Source organism: Bos javanicus, chromosome 28 (assembly GCF_032452875.1).
Source record: "Bos javanicus breed banteng chromosome 28, ARS-OSU_banteng_1.0, whole genome shotgun sequence".
NCBI classification, from domain to species: Eukaryota; Metazoa; Chordata; class Mammalia; order Artiodactyla; family Bovidae; genus Bos; species Bos javanicus.
This window is the reverse complement of record NC_083895.1, coordinates 44,046,338-44,060,295: the sequence shown is the minus strand read 5'-3', so window position 1 is coordinate 44,060,295 and position 13,958 is coordinate 44,046,338. Positions and strand designations below refer to the sequence as shown.

Below are 13,958 nucleotides of genomic sequence, written 5' to 3'. Positions count from 1 at the left end.
CACCAGCCCTGAGCACCCTGCCTCATGCATGGATTTCTGTGTGTTAATTTTATATCCTGCAACTTTACTGTATTCATGGATTAGCTCTAGTAATTTTCTAGTGGAGTCTTTGGGGTTTTTCTATGTAGAGGACCATGTCATCTGCATACAGTGAGAGTTTTACTTCTTCTTTTCCAATCTGGATTCCTTTTATTTCATTTTCTGCTCTGATTGCTGTGGCCAAAACTTCCAAAACTATGTTGGATAGTAGTGGTGAGAATGGGCACCCTTGTCTTGTTCCTGACTTTAGGGGAAATGCTTTCAATTTTTCACCATTGAGGATAATTTTGCTGTGGGTTTCTCATATGTGGCTTTTATTATGTTGAGATATGTTGCTTCTATGCCTGCTTTCTGGAGGGTTTTTGTCATAAATGGATGTTGAATTTTGTCAAAGGCTTTCTCTGCATCTATTGAGATAATCATACAGTTTTTATCTTTTAATTTGTTAATGTGGTGTATCACATTGATTGATTTGTGGATACTGAAGAATCCTTCATCCCTGAGATAAAGCCCACTTGGTCATGATGTATGATCTTTTTAATATGTTGTGGGATTCTGTTTGCTAGAATTTTGTTAAAGATTTTGCATCTATGTTCATCAGTGATATTGGCCTGTAGTTTCCTTTTTTTGTGGAATCTTTGTTTGGTTTTGGTATTAAGGTGATGGTGGCCTCAGAATGAGTTTGGAAGTTTACCTTCCTCTGCAATTTTCTGGAAAAGTTTGAGTAGGATAGGTGTTAGCTCTTCTCTAAATTTTTGGTAGAATTCAGCTGTGAAGCCATCTGGTCCTGGGCTTTTGTTTGTTGGAAGATTTCTGATTATGGTTTTGATTTCTGTGCTTGTGATGGGTCTGTTAAGATTTTCTATTTCTTCCTGTTTCAGTTTTGGAAAGTTACACTTCTCTAAGAATTTGTCCATTTCTTCCAGGTTGTCCATTTTATTGGCATGTAGTTGCTGCTAGTAGTCTCTTATGACCCTTTGTATTCCTGTGTTGTCCGCATTTATTTTAGTACTTTCCCCACTCTAATCTGCACTGCCCTTGTTATCAGATGGCAGATGCTCTTACAGGCTCAGGACTGTTTTTGAATCTCAGTTCCTTTATACTGACCTGCTTTCCCATCCTTTCACCAATTCACACTGTTTTGATGACTTTAGTTTATAGTAAGTATTGCTGTCTTATAGGGCAAATACACCCAGTCTGTTCTCCTTTTCCAGAATTGTTTTCCTGTTCTTAGATTTCTGTTTCCTAGTTTGTTTACACACACACACATACACACACACACACGCAAATACCCCCCCACATCCTACTTGAATATTTATCAGATTTCCATTGAATCTGTGGTTTAATTTAAAGGGTACTTACCATTATTATGATAGGAGTTTTCATTTGTATGAAATATAGGTTATTTATTCTATTTTTGTAACTTTTAACAAAATTTTGCAATTTTCACTATACATTTTTGGTTTGGTCTATTTCTATTACCTTGTATTTTTATTGCTACTGTGAATGACACATTTTCCTTTGCAGTTGCAGTATCTGGTTGTTGGCCTATGAATGATCCTAATTTATTGATCTCATGTCAACTCTTTCGTCAGACTTTCTTATTATTACTAGTATTTGACCTTGGAGTCTCTTTAATTTTCTATGTAGACAATTACAGTATTTGCAGATAACAATTTACTTGCTTTTTCCCCAGTCATTATGTCTTTAATGTTAAATAAGTAGTAGGCTTTCTTATATTTTCTTTAAAACAATGAGAATGTGTCTAAAGTTTTGCCATTAAGGATAATGTTGGTTCAATATTTTGATTAGATAAACTTGTCTATAAATTAAAGAAGTTTTCTTCTGTTTCTACCTTGAAATACTATTGAATTTTTCATATGATTTTTTTATGTTCAGATGATAATAGGACTTCTGTCCTTTTTTTTGTTAATATGCCATTTTGCATTGACAGATTTTTGTGAAACTGAGCATACTTTGAATTCTTGAGATAAATCTTCATCTGTGCATTTTTTCCACTGTATCATTTAGTCGTATTTTATTTAGGACTTTTGCAGCTATGTCCATTTTTGAATTTGACTTGTAATTTTCTTACTTGTATTTTACATGCATTGTTTTCATGTCAGGATTTGCTAACCTTTTAATATAAATGAAATATCAGTACTTAACATTTTTGTTAAAACAGTTTGCATAAGAAAAAGATTTTTGTTCATTGGAAATTTGATAAAATGTCATCTGGGGATCTGTTTGGGTCCAGATTCCTTTTTCCTCCAGGGTGTGAGACATTTTATTATTGGTTTAACTTTCTAAATAGTTATACTATTCAGACTTTCTGTACGTTCTTGAGTAGATTTTGATAATTTATAATTTTATAAAAGTTTCCATTTAATCAAGTTTGTCTAATTGAATTTTCTTATTAGTTCTTAAAATGATAGTTGGATTTGTGATTGTGCCTTTTTTTTTTTCATTTTTGCTATTATAAGGTGTAGTGAAACAAGTTTGTATATTTTTAAGCCTTTGATTTCAGAGAAACAACTTTTGATTTTGTTGATTATTCTTATTATGTTATGTTAGCTTATTTTCTATTTGTTATTTTTCTTTGTGATATCTTTCTGTTTTGCGAGATTTCCTCAGTTATTCTTGGCCTTTGTTATTGAATACAAAATACATTTTTGTCATTTCTTCTGTCTTTTAAAAACTGTTTTTCCAACTATACATTTCCCCTTTAAACACTTCCTTAGCCACTTCACATTAGTTTTAATATGTTGTGTTTCATTGATATTTCTTAATATATACTTAGAAAGTTAATTCATGTTATAGTTCATAATTTCTATTTGATTTCCTTTTTTGACACATTAAGAAATGCATTTTTCCATTTTACTGTACTTGTTTACTATGCTTTACTTTTTATTGTTGATTTTTTAATATGCTATGTTATAAATTTCTAAATCGTAATGTTTAAGTTTACTGTGATATAAGAAACAGTACTCTGAGTGCTCACTTCTAAGATCAGAGAAAAATAACTCCCTTGGTTTCTATGAAAGATTCTGTGGAGTGAAATTAGCAGAGTAATTACCAAAAATCTTAACATAAAGCCAACAGTGGTGGGGATGATTCATATGACATTCTTCAATAAAGTCTAAAACAGCTTTCTATGTACACTAACATATTTCTGATTTATTATTAACAATACAAAATGTAAAAATAAGACTTACATAACACACTATTCTTTATCCAAGAAATAGACTCTGAAACACAGAAGAATTGAATTCTATAGATCCCAGTGCATAGGTTCTGTAGGTGGTATATATTTAGAATTTTCCTGAAGAGTCCTTTACTGAGTAATATGGAAGCAGGAACAAAGGGACTGCTCAAAAATCCACTTTCTGAGGAAAATCCTAGAGGTAGGATCATGTTTGCTAAGTTATTTTTTAAAAGCAAGGAAAAAAGTGATTAATATAGATTAAGATGAGGTGACTCTAAAATGGAAAAGTGGATGAAAATTCCCCTCATGTAACTTCACTTTTCTCACTAAGTGTCAACCTGTCCTCTGTAACCCTTTACATTTAATCAGTTCTTTCCTTTTCTTTGTTCAGGAGAAGATCAGCGAGGAAAGGACTCTGATATGAAAAACCTGAATGTACCTTTGCCTGTATCACCTCATGATGACCTTCCCTCATCAAGTCACGACGACCTGCATTCATCAAGCTGTGAAGACCTGCATTACTCATCATGTCACGACGACCTGCATTCATCGAGTCAGGAGACGACACCTAGACCAGTGAATCATAAGGTAAGCCTGGAAGGAGAGGGATCTCTGCTGGTTGGCTGTGTTGTTGCTGTTGTTCAGTTACCCGGTCATGTCTGACTCTTTGCCACCCCATGGACTGCAGCACAGCAGGCCTTCCTGTCCCTCACCGTCTCCTGAAGTTTGCCCAGGTTCATGTCATTGCACGAGTGATGCCAGCAGCTGTCTCATCCTCTGACACCCTCTTCTCTTGTGCTAGATGTTTCCCAGCATCAGGGACTTTCCCAATGACTCAGCTGTTCCCATGAGATGACCAAAATCATGGAGTTTCGGCTTTAGCGTCAGTCCTTCCAACGAGTATTCAGGGTTGATTTGATCTCCTTGCTGTTCAAGGGACTCTCAGGAGTCTTCTCCAGCAAGTTTGAAGGCATCAGTTCTTCAGCACTCCGCCTTATTTATAGTCCAGCTCTCACAACCATATGTGACTATTGGAAAAGCCATAGCCTTGACTAGACGACCTTTGTTGTCAGAGTAATGTCTCTGCTTTTTAATATGCTGTCTAGATTGGTCAAAGCTTTTCTTCAAGGAGCAAGTGTCTTTTAATTTCATGGCTGAGTCATCATCTGCAGTGATTTTGGAGTTCAAGAAAATAAAGTCTGTCACTGTTTCCACTGTTTACCCTATTTGTCATGAAGTGATGGGACCAGATGCTATGATCTTAGTTTTTTGAATGTTGAGTTTTAAGCCAGCTTTTTCACTCTCCTCTTTCACTTTCATCAAGAGCCTCTTTAGTTCCTCTTTGCTTTCTGCCATAAGGGTAGGGTCATCTGCATATCTGAGGTTACTGATATTTCTCCCGGCAATCCTGATTCCAGCTTGTGCTTTATCCAGCCCGACATTTCTCATGATGTACTCTGCATATAAGTTAAATAAGGAGGGTGACAGTATACAGTCTTGATGTACTCCTTTCCCAATTTGGAACCAGTCCATTGTTCCATGTCTGGTTCTAACTGTTGCTTCTTGACCTGCATACAGGTTCCTCAGGAAGCAAGTAAGGTGGTCTGGTATTCCCATATCCATAAGAATTTTCCAGTTTGTTGTGATCCACACAGTCAAAGGATTTGGCATAGTCAATAAAGCAGAAGTAGATGGTTTTCTGGAATTTTCTTGCTTTTCTGTGATCCAATGGATGTTGGCAATTTGATCTCTGGTTCCCCTGCCTTTTCTAAATTCAGCTTGAACATTTGGAAGTTCTCAGTTCACGTACTGTTGAAGCCTGCCTTGGAGAATTTTGAGCATTACTCTGCTAGCGTGTGACATGAGTCCAATTGTGTGGTAGTTTGAGCATTCTTTGGCATTGCCTTTCTTAGGGATTGGAATGAAAACTGACCTTTTCCAGTCCTGTGGCCACTGCTGCATTCTCCAAATTTGCTGGCATATTGAGTGCAGTACTTTCACAGCATCATCTTTTAGGATTTTAAACAGCTCACCTGGAATTCCGTCACCTCCACTAGCTTTGTTTGCAGTGATGTTTCCTAAGACCCACTTGACTTCAGACTCCAGGATGTCTGGCGTTAGGCGAGTGGTCACACCATCACGGTTATCTGGGTCACTAGATCTTTTCTGTATAGTTTTTCTGTGTAGTCTTGCCACTGTTTCTTAACACCTTCTGCTTCTGTTAGGTCCACACCGTTTCTGTCCTTTACGAAAAGGGAAATGCATTTTCATCTGGTGGGTGCCTTGCCCTTTTTTCTTATCTGATCTATTGGAGCTTTGGGACTTCAATCATGTTGCTGTCCTCATATTCACTTCCAGTAGGTTCCAGAATTAATAGAGATAAAAATCAGTGCCCAGAGCAGGAACTGTCTCCCCCACTTTCCCAATTTGGTTGCCGCTGCCACCCAGGGCCGACAGGTATGCTCCTGCTTTGAAAAACATCACTGTGGCTTGATTGTTCCCTCATGTAGAAGTCCGTCCATTCCTCTGGACATGTAAGATGGCCACATCTAAGCAGCCATCCCCTTTGTGGCTGGCAGTCTTTCTCAGTGTAATCCACGGTTCTCAGTTCCGCTGCTGATACTTCTCTCTGATCTGAATGATTTTCTACTTGGAGAAATATTTGGAAGTGAGAAACTTCATGGACTGTCTCGAGTAGATCCTTTACATAACAATACTTGATTGTCTTCTAGAACTGAGTATATCTTATTTTTAAAAATTTTTCAAAGTTATCTATTTAAAGAAAATGTATATGATTTTTTTTGAGTAACTGAGTATATTTTATAGTTTGGATTTTTCCTCTGTATTTTGTGACTTGACTTTTGTAGGATGAGTTATGATACTCTTTAAAGTTTCCTTTTAGAAAAGAATATCTTAGAATACTTCTGGGTGTTTTTAGAATATGTTGTGAAAATCAGCTAGTTTTATTAGAATTTGCCTTGCTTACATTTCATGAATTAATTTGGTATTATAGTCAGTTGATAGTCTTTCAGTTATGATGCTGTCCCTAGGAATTGTCTAGACTTCATAGACTTGTGTGTTGATGATTAGATTTAGTAGATAGATAAATAAATTTTTATTCCAACACTCACTTTAAAGGTGAAAAAACTAAGTCCCAGGGAGCTGAAATGATTTGTCTGTGATCATACAGCTCTTCAAGTCACATAAAAAAGACTGGAAACCAGGCTTCAATCTCTTAGCATGACTATTTTCAAATTTCACTCATAAATCTTTGGCATATATAGTGCTGAACAGTTAACTTAGGCTCCTTGGAAAAATGTATCCAATCTTTTTTTTGATATTAATTTGACAAAAAGAGCACTCTCCAAAAAGACCTGGCATCTTGATAATTTAAAATATTTCTCTTTGTGCCTTCTTGGCATTGTTAACCAAATCACATTTCATTCCATCAGAGACATGTTAGAGTCCTGAGTGAGCCTTATTTGAATTACAGCTGTGTAGAACAGTTTGCTTCTTTGATAAATATAATCTAGTTTATTTTGAAGCATGGCTTAAAGTATATCTCAGGTTTAAATTATGGTAGGACTTCTCACTCAGTTGATGTCACTTTTTCTTAGCAAATGAGTTATGTACAAATGGTTTTTTAGCATGTCTTTTTGGAGATGGGAGGGATCTTGTCAAAGTGTAAGCATGGCCCCATTTCTTTTTTGCATATCCTTTTCTTGTGGATGGTCTTGATCCCTGTCTTGTGTACAATGTCACAAACCTCTGTTCATAGTTCACCAGACACTCTGTCAATCAGATCTCGTCCCTTAAATCTATTTCTCACTTATGCTGTATAATCGTTAGGGATTTGATTTAGGTCATGCCTGAATGGTCTAGTGGTTTTCCCTACTTTCTTCAATTTAAGTCTGAATTGGCAATAAGGAGTTCATGATCTGAGCCACAGTCAGCTCCAGGTCTTGTTTTTGCTGACTGTTTAGAGCTTCTCCATCTTTGGCTGCAAAGAATATGATCAATCTGATTTCAGTGTTGACCATCTGGTGATGTCCATGTGTAGAGCCTTCTCTTCTGTTGTTGGAAGAGGGTGTTTACTATGATCAGTGAATTCTCTCAGCAATACTCTATTAGCCTAAAGAATAGCAAGGAGAGATAAGAAAGCCTTCTTCAGTGATCGTTGCAAAGAAATATAAATAGAGGAAAACAATAGAATGAGAAAGATTAGAGTTCTCTTCAGGGAATTTAGAGATACCAAGGGAACATTTCATGCAAAGATGGGCTCAATAAAGGACAGAAACAGTATGGACCTAACAGAAGCAGAAGATATTAAGAAGAGGTGGCAAGAATACACAGAAGAACTGTACAAAAAAGATCTTCACGGCCCAGATAATCACGATGGTGTGATCACTGACCTAGAGCCAGACATCCTGGAATGTGAAGTCAAGTGGGCCATAGGAAGCATCACTACGAACAAAGCTAATGGAGGTGACGGAATTCCAGTTGAGCTAATTCAAATCCTAAAAGATGATGCTGTGAAAGTGTTGCACTCAACATGCCAGCAAATTTGGAGAATGTAGCAGTAGCCACAGGACTGGAAAAAGTCAGTTTCATTCCAATCCCTAAGAAAGGCAATGCCAAAGAATGTTAAACTACTTCACAATTGCACTCATCTCACATGCTAACATGGTAATGCTCAAAATTCTCCAAGCCAGGCTTCAACAATATGTGAACCGTGAACTTCCAGATGTTCAAGCTGGTTTTAGAAAAGGCAAAGGAACCAGAGATCAAATTGCCAACATCTGCTGGATTATGGAAAAAGCAAGAGAATTCTAGAAAACCATCTACTTCTGCTTTATTGACTATTCAAAAGCCTTTGACTGTGTGGATCACAATAAACTGTGGAAAATTCTGAAAGAGATGGAAATACCAGACCACCTGACCTGCCTCCTGAGAAATCTGTATGCACATCAGGAAACAACAGTTAGAACTGGACGTGGAACAGCAGACTGGTTCCAAATAGGAAAAGGAGTACATCAAGGCTGTATATTCTCACCTGCTTATTTAACTTATATGCAGAGTACATCATAAGAAATGCTGGGCTGGAAGAAGCACAAGCTGGAATCAAGATTGCCGGGAGAAATATCAATAACCTCAGATATGCAGATGACACCCACTTATGCCAAAAAGTGAAGAACTAAAGAGCCTCTTGATGAAAGTGAAAGAGGAGAGTGAAAAAGTTGGCTTAAAACTCAACATTCAGAAAACAAAGATCATAGCATCCAGTCCCATCATTTCATGGCAGATAGATGGAGAAACAGTGGAAACAGTGGGAGACTTTATTTTGGGGGGCTCCAAAATCACTGCAGATGGTGACTGCAGCCATGAAATTAAAAGACGCTTGCTCCTTGGAAGGAAAGTTATGACCAACCTAGACAGCATATTCAAAAGCAGAGGCTTTACTTTGCCAACAAAGGTCCATCTAGTCAAGGCTATGGTTTTTCCAGTAGTCATGTATGGATGTGAGAGTTGGACTGTGAAGAAAGCTGAGCGCCGAAGAATTGATGGTTTTGAACTGTGGTGTTGGAGAAGACTCTTGAGAGTCCCTTGGACTGCAAGGAGATCCAACCAGTCAATCCCAAAGGAAATCAGTCCAGAATGTTCATTGGAGGGACTGATGTTGAAGCTGAAACTCCAATACTTGGGCCACCTGATGTGAAGAGCTGACTCATTTGAAAAGATCCTGATGTTGCGAAAGATTGAAGGCGGGAGGAGAAAGGGATGACAGAGGATGAGATGGTTGGATGGCATCAGCAACTTGATGGACATGAGTTTGAGAAAACTCTGGGAGTTGGTGATGGACAGGGAATCCTGGTGTGCCTCAGTCCATGGAGTCACAAAGAGTCAGACATGACTGAGTGACTGAACTGAACTCATGTCATATTAATGGATAATAAAACTTAATATAATGAAGATAACAGTTTTTCTTAATTTAAATTACAAAGTTATTTTAACCTAGTTTTAATACAGATTTCAAATTTTGTGTGTTTGTAGGTGAGGGAGAGAGAGATTTAATCAGCTGAATCAAACTTACTTGGGGAAACAGAAGGCCAAAAATATGCAGTATTAGGAAAGGAAGGCGAAGTGTGTATGTGGTGGAATGAGAACTGGGATAACTGCAGATTATCAAGACTCATTATAAACCTTAAGGGTTGAGGAAATGTGGTAGTAATTTAGGAAGTGGCAAATAAGACAGATGAAACTGCTTAGAGATTACAGAAGATGACCTATGCATATATGGGAACTCCTTCTGTGACAAGTGGCATTGTGGATAGAATGGTCTGTTCAATTTATGGTGCGGATACAACTGGTTATTCCGAGAGGAAAAATAGTGCTTTGAACTGCTCAGACTGAAAACTCATACACAACAGCCAGACAGTGCTGATAGGTTGTACTGAAAGGGTTTGTTTTTGTAAATTTGGGGTGAAGGTGTGGCAGAAAAAGATAAAGTCCCATTTCCTAATGAAATCACAGTGTGACGAATTCAGGGACTGGCTAGTGATGCAGCTCAGTTCAGTCACTCAGTCATGTCCGATTCTTTGTGACCCCATGGACTGCAGAACGCCAGACTTCCCTGGCCATCACCAACCAGACCAGCTTGTGATTTATCCAGTCTGGCATTTTCCCATGGTGTACTCTGCATATAAGTTAAATAAGCAGGGTGACGATAAACGGCCTTGTACTTCTTTCCCAATTTTGAACCAGTCTGTTTTTCCATTCCAGTTCTTACTGTTGCTTCTAGACCGCATACAGGTTTCTTAGGAGACAGGTAAAGTGATCTGGTATTCCCACCTCTAAGAACTTTCCACAGTTTGTTGTGATCCTCACAGTCAAAGGCTTTGTGTAGTCAATGAAGAAGTAGTATTTTTCTGGAATTCCCTTATTTTCTCCATGATCCAACTAATGTTGCCAATTTGATCTCTGGGTCCTCTGCCTTTTCTAAACTCGGCTTGTACATCTGGAAGTTCTCAGTTCATTTACTGCTGAAGCTTAGCTTGAAGGGTTTTGAGCATAACCTTACTAGTATGCAAAACGAATACAATTTAGGGTAGTTTGAATATTCTTTGGCATTGCCCTTCTGACCTTTTCCAGTCCTGTGACCAATGCTGAGTTTTGCAAATTTGCTGACATATTGAGTGCAGCACTTTAACAGCATCCTCTTTTAAGATTTTTTGTTTGTTTGTTTGTTTTTTCTCTTTTAGGATTTTAAATAGCTCAGCTGGGATTCCATCACCTCCACTAGTGGCTATTTATGTGAAGTTAAAACTTAATAAGTGATATGTTTTGACTTATACTGCAAAACGAATGTGCTTGATAAGAGTTCTAGGTAGTTATACCATTAATATGCTTATATTTAAAATGAATTGTGCTTCGGTCCATGTTCTAGAATGTCAGCTGTATATATGTCCACAAGTGTATACATACCCACAAGAAGTATTTCAAGTCTAGGAAATTTCGTGGAATCAAGCAAAACACATACACATGAATATGGACTAAGAAGAGGGGAAAGGATTAATGTTTCACAAAATAAGAATCATCAAAAGACACTTCAAAAAGATGACAAGGCATAACACAGTGTATGGCTGGAGATGCTGCCTAAGAAATAGGTGGGAGCTGAGGGTGGAAAATTAGGCAGAGGCCAGACCGTGGCGGCCTTCTGGACTTTCGACCTGCTGTTCCTTTTGGTCAGGATGCTTTCCTGTCTCTTTGTCTAACTTTCCTTCTATCTTTTAGGTACATGGTGATTAAGTATCACCATACTTTGTTACTGCATTATTTTAGCTTTTATATGTTTGCTTGTGTATTTTCTCTTTCCCCATGAGAATGTATGCATTTCACATGGGCAGAACACATCGTGCCTCTTATTCAGTGTTTTATCTGTAGCACTTAGAACAGTATCTCCATGTATTTGGACCCAGAAAAGAACTGTCAGATGAATGGGTTAATTGAAGCAGAATTGAGGGCAAAAATATTGATTACTTATTCCTTATTTTAAGGTGTTTTTTCCCTTTAATTATATTCAATTTATTTACCAGTGGTCTGGGTACTGTACAGGACAGTGCACAGTCAACAATGTGGACTAAAGTCCATTTAGTAGCACAAAGTCTCACGGCAGAGACATGCCTAGAATTACTGGATTAAATTACACAAGCACGGAAATAAAGATAAATAATCTTTATTTATTAGTGTGTTCAGATCAGATCAGATCAGATCAGTCGCTCAGTCGTGTCCGACTCTTTGCGACCCCATGAATCGCAGCACGCCAGGCCTCCCTGTCCATCACCAACTCCCGGAGTTCACTCAGACTCACGTCCATCGAGTCGGTGATGCCATCCAGCCATCTCATCCTCTGTCATCCCCTTCTCCTCCTGCCCCCAATCCCTCCCAGCATCAGAGTCTTTTCCAATCAGTCAACTCTTCGCATGAGGTGGCCAAAGAACTGGAGTTTCAGCTTTAGCATCAATCTTTCCAAAGAAATCCCAGGGCTGATCCCCTTCAGAATGGACTGGTTGGATCTCCTTGCAGTCCAAGGGACTCTCAAGAGTCTTCTCCAACACCACACTTCAAAAGCATCAATTCTTCGGCGCTCAGCCTTCTTCACAGTCCAACTCTCACATCCATACATGACCACAGGAAAAACCATAGCCTTGACTAGACAAACCTTTGTTGGCAAAGTAATGTCTCTGCTTTTGAATATGCTATCTAGGTTGGTCATAACTTTCCTTCCAAGGAGTAAGTGTCTTTTAATTTCATGGCTGCAGTCACCATCTGCAGTGATTTTGGAGCCCAGAAAAATAAAGTCTGACACTGTTTCCACTGTTTCCCCATCTATTTCCCATGAAATGATGGGACCAGATGCCACGATCTTCGTTTTCTGAATGTTGAGCTTTAAGCCAACTTTTTCACTCTCCACTTTCACTTTCATCAAGAGGCTTTTTAGTTCCTCTTCACTTTCTGCCATAAGGGTGGTGTCATCTGCATGTCTGAGGTTATTGATATTTCTCCCGGCAATCTTGATTCCAGCTTGTGTTTCTTCCAGTCCAGCGTTTCTCATGATGTACTCTGCATATAAGTTAAATAAGCAGGGTGACAATATACAGCCTTGACGAACTCCTTTTCCTATTTGGAACCAGTCTGTTGTTCCATGTCCAGTTCTAACTGTTGCTTCCTGACCTTCATACAGATTTCTCAAGAGGCAGATCAGGTCGGCTGGTATTCCCATCTCTTGAAGAATTTTCCACAGTTTATTGTGATCCACACAGTCAATGGCTTTGGCATAGTCAATAAAGCAGAAATAGATGTTTTTCTGGAACTCTCTTGCTTTTTCCATGATCCAGCAGATGTTTGCAATTTGATCTCTGGTTCCTCTGCCTTTTCTAAAACCAGCTTGAACATCTGGAAGTTCATGGTTCACATATTGCTGAAGCCTGGCTTGGAGAATTTTGAGCATTACTTTACTAGCATGAGAGATGAGTGCAATTGTGCGGTAGTTTGAGCATTCTTTGGCATTGCCTTTCTTTGGGATTGGAATGAAAACTGACCTTTTCCAGTCCCGTGGCCACTGCTGAGTTTTGCAAATTTGCTGGCATATTGAGTGCAGCACTTTCACGGCATCATCTTTCAGGATTTGGAAGAGCTCAACTGGAATTCCATCCCCTCCACTAGCTTTGTTCGTAGTGATGCTTCCTAAGGCCCACTTGACTTCACATTCCAAGATGTCTGGCTCTAGGTCAGTGATCACACCATCGTGATTATCTGGGTCATGAAGATCTTTTTTGTACAGTTCTTCTGTGTATTCTTGCCATCTCTTCTTAATATCTTCTGCTTCTGTTAGGTCCATACCATTTCTGTCCTTTATCGAGCCCATCTTTGCATGAAATGTTCCTTTGGTATCTCTGATTTTCTTGAAGAGATCCCTAGTCTTTCCCATTCTGTTGTTTTCCTCTATTTCTTTGCATTAATCGCTGAAGAAGGCTTTCTTATCTCTTCTTGCTATTCTTTGGAACTCTGCATTCAGATATTTATATCTTTCCTTTTCTCCTTTGCTTTTTGCTTCTCTTCTTTTCACAGCTATTTGTAAGGCCTCCCCAGACAGCCATTTTGCTTTTTTGCATTTCTTTTCTATGGGAATGGTCTTGATCCCTGTCACCTGTAAAGTGTCACGAACCTCATTCCATAGCTCATCAGGTACTCTATCTATCAGATCTAGGGCCTTAAATCTATGTCTCACTTCTACTGTATAATCATAAGGGATTTGATTTAGGTCATACCTGAATGGTCTAGTGGTTTTCCCTACTTTCTTCAATTTAAGTCTGAATTTGGCAATAAGGAGTTCATGGTCTGAGCCACAGTCAGCTCCTGGTCTTGTTTTTGCTGACTGTATAGAGCTTCTCCATCTTTGGCTGCAAAGAATATAATCAATCTGATTTCGGTGTTGACTATCTGGTGATGTCCATGTGTAGAGTCTTCTCTTGTGTTGTTAGAAGAGGGTGTTTGTTATGACCAGTGCATTTTCTTGGCAAAACTCTATTAGTCTTTGCCCTGCTTCATTCTGTATTCCAAGGCCAAATTTGCCTGTTACTCCAGGTGTTTCTTGACTTTCTACTTTTACATTCCAGTCCCCTATAATGAAAAGGACATCTTTTTTGGGTGTTAG

General features: G+C 38.4%; 1 protein-coding gene across 9 annotated transcripts in view; it reads left to right on the top strand.

Moving 5' to 3' along the window:
* PTPN20 (protein tyrosine phosphatase non-receptor type 20) overlaps window positions 1-13,958 on the top strand; it is a 123,813-nt gene that overhangs the window by 16,301 nt on the left and 93,554 nt on the right. For all 9 annotated transcript variants that reach the window (XR_009734257.1, XM_061405611.1, XM_061405615.1 and 6 more), the window contains one exon: window positions 3,636-3,832. Coding sequence is in view for 8 of the 9 variants with exons in the window: in XM_061405611.1 (XP_061261595.1) it covers window positions 3,636-3,832 (197 nt within the window). In the remaining variant the exon portion in view is untranslated. The remainder of the gene's footprint in view (window positions 1-3,635; window positions 3,833-13,958) is intronic.